At 33.1% G+C, this 12,586-nt stretch overlaps 2 protein-coding genes across 2 annotated transcripts; both read left to right on the top strand.

Annotated features, from left to right (window-relative positions):
- The first annotated feature begins 451 nt into the window (after positions 1 to 451).
- LOC107372224 (uncharacterized) lies at positions 452 to 3,316 on the top strand. The gene is made up of 4 exons (XM_015940419.3): positions 452 to 2,229; positions 2,414 to 2,503; positions 2,563 to 2,652; positions 2,821 to 3,316. Exons 1-4 carry the CDS (start codon positions 1,219 to 1,221, stop codon positions 2,902 to 2,904), a joined length of 1,275 nt encoding a protein of 424 aa, XP_015795905.3. The 5' UTR covers positions 452 to 1,218; the 3' UTR covers positions 2,905 to 3,316.
- Positions 3,317 to 3,918: 602 nt separating this feature from the next.
- On the top strand, positions 3,919 to 9,412 carry LOC112538525 (uncharacterized). The gene is made up of 7 exons (XM_089266086.1): positions 3,919 to 5,180; positions 5,260 to 5,331; positions 5,408 to 5,504; positions 7,619 to 8,616; positions 8,696 to 8,767; positions 8,842 to 8,931; positions 8,997 to 9,412. The coding sequence occupies exons 1-7, from the start codon at positions 4,080 to 4,082 to the stop codon at positions 9,063 to 9,065; spliced, it is 2,499 nt and encodes an 832-aa protein (XP_089122212.1). The 5' UTR covers positions 3,919 to 4,079; the 3' UTR covers positions 9,066 to 9,412.
- The last annotated feature ends 3,174 nt before the right edge of the window (positions 9,413 to 12,586 follow it).

Here is a 12,586-nt window from a genome sequence, read left to right as displayed (position 1 = left end):
TCATTTTTTGCTCCTTCTTCTTATTCAAGATTCTGTGCTATCATTAAACGTTAACAGATTGGTGATTATAAAAAGAGATAGAAAAAGATATTTTGTTCTTTTTCTTCCTCTTCCCTTCCTGTGATTCTCTTCAATTCTGTGAGTTTGCATGTTCATTTGCTACTTTAGTTTTCTCTCAATGTTGAACAACTTTTTTTCTTTCTTTGGTGGAGAAAAAAAAAGTTTCATGATGCTTGGATAATGAATGCTGAATCACTTTGTTTTGTGTTTTTTTCCCTTTACTCTTCAATTAGGAGTTGACTTTATCAACATTAAAATTGATAAATGCTCACAACCGATTCAATATTCAAGTTTGAGTCAATTTTTTTTTGGGTGTTGCATGTGATCAAATGAAGTGATTAGTTGGAGTGTGAAAATGTTGAGTTGATTGGATTGTCTTATCAGCTTCAATGAGCATTCCATGGTAATGATGAGATTCAGCGGAAAAATGATGAACAATTGGATGAGAAAAGTAAAGGTGAAACAATGGATGATAATGGTTTGAGGGAAGAGGAGAAACTCTTTTTTTTTGAATAAAAGTTGTTACTTGTTAACATTATTTGAAAACTGGGATAAGAAGGGAAGAAGGCAGACAAAAGGAATGAAGACGAAAATTGCTCAAAAGCAAATTGAAAATTGATGAACAAAAATGTGATTGACGGATATTGATTGAAGAATGGAATGAGCGAGTTTGATGTTCTCTGACAATACTTCATGAGAAGAGTATTGAAATTCAAAATCGATGATAACCTGAAGAGGAATTTGGAATTTTTTTGTCAAACATTGAAAGGGAAAGAAGGTGAAAAGGCCAAATGGATAATTTATTGAATTTATTTGAGCAAAGGTTTTGTCAAATAATTATAATGAAATTGATATTCAATTGATTGTCTGAACAAGTCTTGATTCATTGTTTAAAATTAAACCAACAAAATTGCAAAATTCTTGGATCGATGAAAAAAGTTAGGAACTGAGTTCATTTTTTGATCTCTTTCAATGGAAGATTTTTCATTTCATCGATTAATTTGGATACGCAGATAAAGTTTTGCCAAACTTTAAATCATTAAAAGTCGAGAGTCTGACGAAGAGGAAAAAGTTTAAACAATATTTATTTTCTAGATCAACTTTGAATTCGAATGAAATGAGTTTATCTGACTGATTGAGATTCACCGAGTTTCCTTGATGAGTAAATTTTGGAAATTGATTGATAACAAGTGTCAACCTGATGACTTGGTCAGGCTTTTCGATAAACTTGAAGAAGTCAGTAAATCGACTTGGATCTGTCTCAATGGTTATTCCCAGTCAAGGAAGGTTGATGGAGTTAAAATTTATGGAAACTTTTTTCTGTGTTTCTACTGCCTTTTGACTTGCCTTCGTTTTCTGACAATCGCACTCGTCCAATATGAAAGTGTTAGAATTGTTTTGGGTGACACTTTTATCGGTCACTCGGAACACATGCTACTCAACATCATGTGCTTTGGAACATCTGCTATTTTAGTGAGCGTCAAAACTGCCATAACTTATGGAGAGTTTCGTTCTCGGCTGCAAATATTGCAATTTTTTTCTCACCTTCGATCAGTTAAGTTTTCAACTTTCCATTCGAAACAAGTGAATGATCAAAAATTCCGTCGACTGATCTTCCTGCTTGGTCGAAGCTTGCACACTTTCATTTACATTGCTTGCAGCAGCATCGCTATAATTCACATACAAGCCATGATCAGGAATCCGCAAATTTCACGAGAAATTTTTCTTTTCCAATTGATTTGGCTTCCTTGGGCTAATGGCACCTTTTATCTTGCGGGCTTGGCAGTTTATTGGTTTTTCATTCACGTTGTCATTTTCATTTCGTTTTCCGTTCAATTGATGGACTCGGCGATTGATGCAACTCGAGAGTTGAATCGTGAAATGATGACAAATGAACATGAAAGGAAAGTTATCGAAAGAAAATTGTACCAACTTTACAAATCTCAAAATGACCACTACAATCAGATTGACTTGTTTCTCGACAACTTTTCATCGTCTACTTTCTTAAGCTTCTTTATGGGCTCTTTTTTCGCCGATTTATCCTTTTTCTGTGGCAATTATGTTGGAACGGGAAATTTTGTCATTGATTTTGTCTTGATGTTTCTCGGCACAATTATAATAGCAAACATATTACAGTATGCGCTCTTTGCTTCTGGTTCATCCAAAAAGGTGAGAGTTAAAGTTTTATTGAAAAGATTCACCGAAGCTTAAAGTCATCTTATACCAGAATGATTTGACTAGAGATGCATGACTTGAAATACAGTAGTTACGCATCGAATTTAAATTTTTCTTGAGTTTCAACTAATTAAATGATTCATTTATTTACTGCTTGTAATTAATGACTTTCTCTTAGATTGAAAACTTTCGCAAGATGATCTATCATATATTACGGACGTCATCCAATTATCACGCAATGTCATTAAGTTTGAAAATTAAAATTAAGGTGATTTATTTCATCGATTTAGCGTACAGAAACTTACTTCAAATTCAATTGTTTTACAGTTGTTGACAACCTTGGAGCGAATGTCGATAAAAAAGATTGGATTCTACGTTGGAACTCTATTTTGTATGGATAAATATTATTGTGTCATTGTAAGTAATGCAAATTGAACAGAAAGTACGAAGGATAATGCCGAGTTTCTGCATGCAAAAGCTAACAATTAAGAAGCAAATAAACCAAAGTATTCCCGACAAGAACCTTTATGTTTACGGGAGCCAATCTCGAATAGTACTCATTTTTCCCTTTTCTTTAATCTCAAGTTTCTATTAGAAAACATCAGTCTATACTTGCTATTTGTGTCTAACATCACCAAAAATCAACCTGCAAACCTTGAAATGGACTGACTCTGTGCATGGATGATGTTTCGTTTGTTTTTTAGTCGGGGATATCAACGACTATCGCGGTATATCTAGAACTTTTGGACAACGCATTTTTATAACATTTGATGAACAAAAAACCATTTTGCAAAACAACGGTATTCATCGATTACAAAGATCATGAAGATTTCACTGTAAACTTGAATTATGCTACTTTTCCTATTCTTTTAAACTTTTCAATTGATGACAATTAAAACAAATAATATTATTACCAATCAGTCTTGAAAATTTGATGAACTAATAGCTTTTCTTGATCATTAATAGAAGTCAATTTTGCTGAAATCAAATTATGATCGTGATGAATCTCATCATTTAATTCATCATAAGATTTAATAGATCGTAAATTTGCCCATTTTGTAGAAATAACTGTTTTTCAATAAAAAGCAAAAATATTTTTGATTTAAGGAAGTAAATAAAATATTATTCTATTTTTTGAAATATAACTTGCTTTCAAATCTCTACCTCAAAGTATCCAAAGGGATAATTGTAACTGAATCTATGATTCGTATAAAATAACATAAAACGCACTAAATTGCTCAATACCAACTTTTAGCTTTTATTTCGTTTTGAAAAATTCATTTACGATGTCTGTCACCAAGTGTGCATTGAGCATCCAATAAAACTATTAAACTAGTGAGTTGTATGATGTTCAATTTCATTGTTATGTCCTTGCAGTGACTTTATGCAACTACGGACAAAAAAACTTGAAACTATCGACATTGATTCCAATTTAAATTGTTTAAATGAAATGAAGTCTGCAATATTTTGCAAGGTTAGTTATTTCAAATGTTAACATTGTATTATAATTGTTTTGATGACTCCTAGATAATCGATTAAGTTTCATCAAAAGCCATTGTTCTTCATTAGCTTAATTACAATTACAATGAGTTTTGATTGATCGCCAAATGATGGAAGTTATAATAATGATTTATTCGAATTTGGATTTGCGTGAATCAAATTTACAATAATCATTACCACTTTTCTTGAGTTTCACTTGTTTTGCATTTCGTTGAGTAACATTTGAAATTCAAAACAATGAGATGATATTGAGCTTAACTTTTAATAACTAAAGATATTGAATTTTGTGCAAGTTGACTTCAAGTTGCGAAAGTCGCTAGAAAGTATCGTTGATTGTACTAAAAATGCGAATGGAATACGAAAATCGAAGGAAATACTTTGTTCCCAAAAAAGTAAATTTTGTCCCACCGTTAAACTCACCGTCATCTTTTCTTGAAAAACTACTCGACTCTATTGATCGACTGTCAGTGCCAAGTAAATTAGTAAAACTGATTGACCATCTTGAAAGGTCAAGTATCGCTTCATGGATCTGCATCAATGGTTATTCTCAGCAGAGCAAACCAGCTCGGTCTAAACTGATTGTCAATATTTGTCTTTGTCTTTGGTGCTATGCAAATGCCCTTCGACATCTAATCATTGCGTTTGTCCAAGATGAGAACTTACGCATTCTATTGGGTGACAGTTTCATTGGTTATCCAGCATACTCACTGCTCAACATAATCTTTTCAGGAGCAGCATTTCTTTTGGGCAGCATTAAAACTGCTCTTGTTTACTCTGAATCTCAATCTCGAATGCAAATTCTGAATGTCTTTGGCTCATTGCGAGACAAGAGTTTTGATCGTTCCATCTGGGGAATGACAAAAAACTGTGATCTCAAATTTCGAAGATTAACCTGTCTAACAAGCTACAGCTTGGATATATTCATAGTAACAGCTGTCGGTTCAACAATCACGATGCAAATTCAAGCAATGGTGTTAAACCCGTCAATAAGCGTACGAACCTTTCTCATCCAACTCGCCTGGCTACCTGTGAGCAATATAGCAGTTTATTTTTCCGGTTTAGCTGCTTATTGGTTTTTTGTTCACACAATCATTTTTGTTTCGCTTTCCATTCAATCGACCAGTTCAGCCATCATTCGAGTTGACAAGCTAATCAAATCTGTGAAAGTCAGCTATTCACATTCTGTGACAATGAATGTTATCCAAAGATTGATTCAAATGCAAAACGCTCACTACAATACGATAGCGATATTAAATGACAACTTTGGTCTCTCAGTTTTCATCTCATTCTTTGTTGGGTCACTTTTTGCCGATTTAGCCTTCTTCTGTGGTACTTATGTTAGCACTAAAAACATTTTACTCGATCTTTTACTCTCTTTTATTGGTTTCATTACTATCGGAACAATAACTCAATACAACCTTTTCGCCTCGGGTTCATTTAAAAAGGTTTGTTGAAACACTTAGTTTCCTGTGTTCATTAATTTGTTCAATTCAAACTTTTTTCCTTTGTTCGCTTTGACTGCAGATTGAAAAGTTTAGAAAAGCAATTTACAGATTATCAGTCAATATTCCATTCGATTTGAAAACGAGATTCAAGGTAAAGAATTCTTATGGTGCATAAACTTTGATATTTCAATCAACACTTTCTTTCTTATCATACTCTTCACATTCAGCTCATTACAACATTGGAACGAATGTCAACGTACAAGATTGGATTCTATATTGGCAATATATTCTGCATCGATGATTATCATTGTTTCATTGTAAGTTGTAAAATGCCTAAAATCTATCAATTAGTTGCATGACAAAATTTTCTCTCCACTTTCAGTTTCTCCTGGAAAATATCAGTTTATATCTTCTTTTAATTGCAAATATTTCCAAAGCAACAAATTGACACGGAAAAAGTTGCTTCAACGAATGTCCAACTCGAGAAAGAAATAAAAGATATTTTGAACGCAAATTTTTAAATTGGTTGGTGAATATTCAATACTGAAAACTCATTTTAGTCTACAGAGATGGATGTCTGCTTAAAATTCAGTTAATAAAATTTTCCTAGAAAGATAGCTTCTTGCCAACATGGTATAACCATGTAATAAACAACGAGATAATGAATAAGATAGAATGATTCATGAAGATAGCGAAAGTGAAAGAATGAAAATATTGCAGGCCTTTACAGTGCATAAGAGTAACATGCCGCTATTCTGCAACTAATTTGAACTCGTTTTGATTTTATTCTTTACGGGGTGTTAAGAAAGTTCGTGTGAGGGTGAAATACATGTACTCATATTATCCCTTAACTCATAACAAAATCAATAGATTGGTCAAAGGATAGTATTTCTAGGCGACACTATTCTCAAAACACCAAGGTTCAAAGTTTTTGGCCAAAATCAAGAGAACTGGCATTAAATTGAAGAAAGCTTCCGATCGTTAATGTTCACCATACATTTATATCGACAAAAATGAGTTGCAAATCTCTAGTCTTTACGGTTGCAGAATGCGCCTGGTTAAACTGAAAGTTAAAGGGATATTTTACAGAAAACAAAAACTTTATTCCACAAAATGAGTGCATTTTCGAGTCCACTAACAGAGGTTACCTCAAGAAAATGATTTTGATGAAAAATCTGGTCACACAACTGTACAAAAGGCGATCCAAGTTCCAACTTTGATTTTCTCCAAAATTGTGGATCGGAGTTTTTTAATAGCAGCAATAGGATTAGTTTTTATGCCCCTACAAACCCACAAAGTAACCCTTAACCCGAAATGTAAACTTTTCGCGCATACTCATTTATCGGTAAAAAAATGAGTTTTAGCTCATTCTCAATTATCCTTGCTAAAATTCAGAAAATCAAGCTCCCTGAAATAAATGCATTTTTATAGTTTACCAGCAAAAGTTACATAAGTAAATTAATTGGTGCGATACTCAAACTCTATGCGTGACAGAGCCTGACTGAGCCGTTGTTCGACTTTGAGTCATGATAAGGATAACTAATTCTATGGTAGCCAGATTATGGTGTTGTTCATTGGGAATGATCAGATTCCATCAGATGATGGCCGAAAGGTCAACGCACCTTTCTGTGGTGAACAGTTTCAACGAGTTGACTAAAAATTACCAGCCATCATGCCAAGAGCGGTCGATAGAGATTTTCATCAAACCCTGTCAAACAAACAAGAATTTGTATTCCATCAATGCCATTTTAAAATTTTCAAAATAAATGGTTCTGCACTTATTAGCGTTCGACGTAAGGAAATTCCTCCATAGAGAACAAGGAAACTCTGTACGAAAGCTTGCAAATAACTCAACCTACAAAATTGATATGCTTAATCGATCAAGAAAAATCACTTTGTGACTCCTGAAATTCAAAATTTCACTGAAGATATCTCTGTGAATACAGAAACAGTGACAATCAATATGAATCTTCAAAATAAAGTAACGAAATTGCTGACAAAAAATGCTCAAATGAGAGTCTTCGACTCTTGGAGGTCATTAGAAGTATGATAATCAATATAATCATTATAATCAATTATATTAAATAGTCCTAAATTACCGATTAAGTTTCATGAAAACCATTGTATCACGCACGAATTTGAATTTGCGTAAATCAAAATTACAATATCTTTCTCACTTATCTTGAGTTGGGTTTCTCTTTGAAACTCTTTGTTGAAAAACTTTGTTTCTCTCTGTTGTTTGAAACAATATAAATTTTAAATAAATGAAATAATCAAAACCGTATGCAAGAAGGTGATGAACAGTTTCGTGAAGTGTACAAAAAAAAGAATGGGACACAAAGGTCGAAGGAAATATTTTTGTTGCAAAAAAGTAAATTTCAATCCAAATTTTGTCTCATCATTAAACTCATCGTCATCTTTTCTTCAAAAAATTCTAGACTCTATTGATCGACTATCTGAACCAAGTAAATTAGTTAAACTGATTGACCATCTTGAAAGGTCAAGTATAGTAAAATGGATCTGCATCAATGGTTATTCTCAAACGAACAAACCAGCTTGGTCTAAATTAATTTTCAATATTTTCCTTTGTCTTTGGTGCTATGCAAATTCCCTTCGACATCTTATCATTGCATTTGTCCAAGACGAGAGCTTACGCATTCTATTAGGTGACAGTTTCATCGGTTATTCAACATACGCACTGCTCAACATAATCTTTGCAGGAGCAGCATTTCTTATGGGCAGCATAAAAACTGCCCTTGTATACTCTGAATCTCAATCCCGAATGAAAATTTTGAATGTCTTTGGTCGTTTGCGAGACAAGAGTTTTGATCGTTCCATTTGGGGAATGACAAAAAACTGTGATCTCAAGTTTCGCCGATTAACCTGTCTAACAAGCTTTAGCTTGGACATATTCATAGTAATAGCTGTCGGCTCAGTAGTTATCATACAAGTTCAAGCAATGATTTTAAGTGCGTCAATAAGTGTACGAACCTTCGTTATCCAACTTGCCTGGTTATCCATAAGCAATATTGCCGTTTACTTTTCCGGTTTAGCTGCTTATTGGTTTTTTGTTCACACAATCATTTTCATCTCTCTCTCCATTCAATCGTCCAGTTCAGCTATCATTCGAGTTGACAAGCTAATCAAATCACTGAAAGTCAACTATTCACACTCTTCGACAATGACTGTTATCCAAAGATTGATTCAAATGCAAAATGCTCACTACAATACGATAGCAATTTTGAATAACAACTTTGGTCTTTCGGTTTTCATCGCATTTTTTGTTGGTTCCCTTTATGCTGATTTACTCTTCTTCTGCGGCACTTATGTCAGAACTAGAAATATTTTACTTGATTTTTTACTCTTTTTCACTGGTTTCATTACTATCGGAACAATAACTCAATACAACCTTTTCGCCTCGGGTTCATTTAAAAAGGTTTGTTGAAACACTTAGTTTCCTGTGTTCATTAATTTGTTCAATTCAAACTTTTTTCCTTTGTTCGCTTTTAATGCAGATTGAAAAGTTTAGAAAAGCAATTTACAGATTATCAGTCAATATTTCATTCGATTTAGAAACCAGATTAAAGGTAAAACAATTTCCCGTTACAATCAACCTCGATATTTTCAATCAACTGTTTCTCATCATACTCTTCACATTCAGCTCATTACAACATTGGAACGAATGTCAACGTACAAGATTGGATTCTATATTGGCAATATATTCTGCATCGATGATTATCATTGTTTCATTGTAAGTTGTAAAATTCCAAAAATCTATCAATTAGTTGCATGACAAAATTTTCTCTCCACTTTCAGTTTCTCCTGGAAAATATCAGTTTATATCTTCTTTTAATTACAACCATTTCCAAAGCGACAACAAATTGACTCTGAAACGATGCTTCAACAAATGATGGATAGCTTATGATGAACAACTTTTGCAAGATGACCCATTATATAACTTGTGTGCTCATCATTTACGCCTTTTCGCAATCATAACTCATGAATGTTGATACTAGGGGCCTAATATTCGAACCATTAGCTTCCGTCGATTGACAATGAATTCAAACATCAACTTCAAGATTCTAGGTTTTACCTGTAAATAACACTTTGAAGAGAAAACCTGAGAGCGCAAACTTTTTTCGATTGGTTGGTGAATATTCAATACTGAAAACTCATTTTGGTCAACACAGATGCTTAAAATTCAGTTAATCAATTTTTCTGACTTCTTGCCAATATGGTATAAACATGTAAAAAACTCCGATTAAACAACCATTAGATAATGAAGATAGAATTCATTCACGGAGATAGATCAAGAAAAATATCGCCTAATAATAAAAAACCTTATGATGTGTTCGAAGAGTATTCATTGTTCAATGAATTAGCTCAGATTTTCTTGAATAAGCAGCATAACCACCATCGCCCATAACAAATTCTATTGATTGGTCAAATAATGATCTTTTCAGGGGGTTTTCCGTTCTCGACATATCGAAATTTAAAGTTTTTAGACTGCTGCACCAATGACTAAATCAAAAGAACTGGCGATAAATTGAAAATAGTTTCCGATTGTTGATGTTCACCATAAATTTTATCGACGAAATGAATTTTATATCTCTAGTTATTACGGTAAAAGAATGTGCCTGGTTTCACTGAAAATCAAAATGATCTGATTGATCATCAAAGTTACATCGAGTTTTAGCTCATTCTCAATTATACTTTCTAAAAGTCAGAAAATTACGCGGTCCGAATTAAATGCACTTTTATTAATAGTTTACCGGCAAAAGTTACACGAGTATTAAATTAATGGGTTTGATACTAAAATCTATGCGTGCAATGACCGAAAATCAGCAGTCATGCCAAGAGCGGTCGATAGAGATATTCATCAAGCAATATCAAACAAAATTTTCTTTCCATAAATCCAAGTTCGAAAACTCTCAAAAAATGGTTCTTGAGTTATTAGCGTTCAAAGTTAGGGAGTTCCTCCATAGAGAACAATGAAACTCGGTACGAAAGCTTGCAAATAACTGAGCCTACAAAAGTGATATGTTTAATCGATCAAACAAAATCACTTTGTGACTCCTGACATTCAAAGTTTCACTTAAGATATCTCTGTGAGCACAGAAACAGTGACAATCAATATGAATCTTCAAAATAAAGTAACGAAATTGCTGACAAAAAATGCTCAAATGAGAGTCTTCGACTCTTGGAGGTCATTAGAGGTATGATAATCAATATAATCATTATAATCAATCAACTTAAATACGCCTAAATCACCGATTAAGTTTTATAAAAAACCATTATATCACGCACAGTATGCTGCAGGTTACAATAATGATTTAACTGAATTTGAATTTGCGTAAATCAAAATAACAATATCTTTCTCACTTATTTTGAGTTGTGCTTGTCTTTGTGTAATTGAAACAATGTGTGGTTTGAGTAAATAAAATAATTAAATCTTATGTAAGCTCACAACAGATGGTGATGAACAGAATCATCAAGTGTAAAAAAATAATAATGGGACACAAAGTTCGGTGGAAATATTTTTTTTGCAAAAAAGTGAATTTCAATTCAAATTTCATCTCATTATTAAATTTACCATCTTTTCTTGAAAAACTACTCGATTCTATTGATCGACTATCTGAGCCGAGTAAATTAGTTAAACTGATTGACCATCTTGAAAGGTCAAGTACCGTAAAATGGATCTGCATCAATGGTTATTCTCAGCAGAACAAACCAGCTCGGTCTAAACTGATTATCAACATTTTCCTTTGTCTTTGGTGCTATGCAAATGCCCTTCGACATCTAATCATTGCGTTTGTCCAAGACGAGAACTTACGCATTCTATTAGGTGACAGTTTCATCGGTTATCCAGCATACTCACTGCTCAACATAATCTTTTCTGGAGCAGCATTTCTTTTGGGCAGCATTAAAACTGCTCTTGTTTACTCTGAGTCCCAATCTCGAATGCAAATTCTGAATGTCTTTGGCTCATTGCGAGACAAGAGTTTTGATCGTTCCATCTGGGGAATGACAAAAAACTGTGATCTAAAATTTCGAAGATTAACTTGTCTAACAAGCTACAGCTTGGACATATTCATAGTAATAGCTGTCGGAGCATCAACTGCTATGCAAATTCAAGCAATGATTCTAAATCCGTCAATAAGCGTACGAACCTTCCTTATCCAACTCGCCTGGCTACCCGTGAGCAATATTGCCGTTTACTTTTCCGGTTTAGCAGCTTATTGGTTTTTTGTTCACACAATCATTTTTATTTCTCTTTCCATTCAATCCTCCAGTTCAGCCATCATTCGAGTTGACAGGCTAATCAAATCTGTGAAAGTCAACTATTCACACTCTTCGACAATGACTGTTATCCAAAGATTGATTCAAATGCAAAACGCTCACTATAATACGATAGCGATATTAAATAACAACTTTGGTCTCTCAGTTTTCATCTCATTTTTTGTTGGGTCACTTTTTGCCGATTTACTCTTCTTCTGTGGTACTTATGTCAGAACTAAAAACATTTTAGTCGATTTTTTACTCTTCTTCATTGGTTTCATGACTATCGGAACAATAACTCAATACAACCTTTTTGCCTCGGGTTCATTTAAAAAGGTTTGTTGAAACACTTAGTTTCATGAGTTTATTGATCATATAATAATACAACCATTAATAATAAATAATTTGTTCAATTAAACTTTTTCCCTCTTTTGGTCGCTTTGACTGAAGATTGAAAAATTTAGAAAAGCCATTTACAGATTATCAGTTAATATTCCATTCGATTTGAAAACTAGACTCAAGGTAAAACATTCTTATGGTGCAATTAACTACAGTATTTTTAATCAAGTCTGTTTCATCATACTCTTCAAATTCAGCTACTTACTACATTGGAACGAATGTCGACGCGCAAGATTGGATTCTTTATTGGCAATATATTTTGCATAGACGATTATTATTGTTTCATTGTGAGTCCAAAAATGCCTAAAATCTATTATTTTCATGACAAAATTTTCTCTCAACTTTCAGTTTCTCCTGGAAAATATCAGTTTATATCTTCTTTTAATTACATTCATTTCCAAAGCGATAACAAATTGACTCTGAAATGATGCTTCAACGAATGTTAAAACTCGAGAAAATAAACTAGAAATATTTTGAACGAAAATTTTTTCAAATTCTCAATTTTATTCATTTCTATCAAATCAAATTACAAATGCAAATCGAAACCAGTTGCAATATGAACTCAAAGAATTCAAAGTTTCCTGGAAACCTTTAGTTTGATTAAACACTTGCAAAGCCATCAACTTTAATAAACTTTCATCTCTTGGTTCATCATGTTATCATGTTTGTCTTGATCATTTAAATTTGTTGAACAAAACAACTTATGACAGAGAAATGAAAGGAAAAAA

Source organism: Tetranychus urticae, chromosome 1, assembly GCF_039701765.1.
Source record: "Tetranychus urticae isolate SD_2017Ah chromosome 1, NJAU_TeUrti_SD_1.0, whole genome shotgun sequence".
NCBI classification, from domain to species: Eukaryota; Metazoa; Arthropoda; class Arachnida; order Trombidiformes; family Tetranychidae; genus Tetranychus; species Tetranychus urticae.
Note: the sequence above shows the minus strand (reverse complement) of the source record. Positions and strands in the feature narration are given on the sequence as shown.

What these genes read in the sequence shown, in the direction of transcription:
- LOC107372224 (XM_015940419.3), top strand. Translation starts at nt 1,219, where the DNA reads ATGAGTAAATTTTGGAAATTGATTGATAACAAGTGTCAACCTGATGAC. An exon ending in CTTCTGGTTCATCCAAAAAG is followed by an intron (nt 2,230 to 2,413) that starts GTGAGAGTTAAA and finishes ACTTTCTCTTAG; the next exon opens with ATTGAAAACTTTCGCAAGAT. An exon ending in GTTTGAAAATTAAAATTAAG is followed by an intron (nt 2,504 to 2,562) that starts GTGATTTATTTC and finishes ATTGTTTTACAG; the next exon opens with TTGTTGACAACCTTGGAGCG.
- LOC112538525 (XM_089266086.1), top strand. Translation starts at nt 4,080, where the DNA reads ATGCGAATGGAATACGAAAATCGAAGGAAATACTTTGTTCCCAAAAAA. An exon ending in CCTCGGGTTCATTTAAAAAG is followed by an intron (nt 5,181 to 5,259) that starts GTTTGTTGAAAC and finishes CTTTGACTGCAG; the next exon opens with ATTGAAAAGTTTAGAAAAGC. An exon ending in ATTTGAAAACGAGATTCAAG is followed by an intron (nt 5,332 to 5,407) that starts GTAAAGAATTCT and finishes CTTCACATTCAG; the next exon opens with CTCATTACAACATTGGAACG.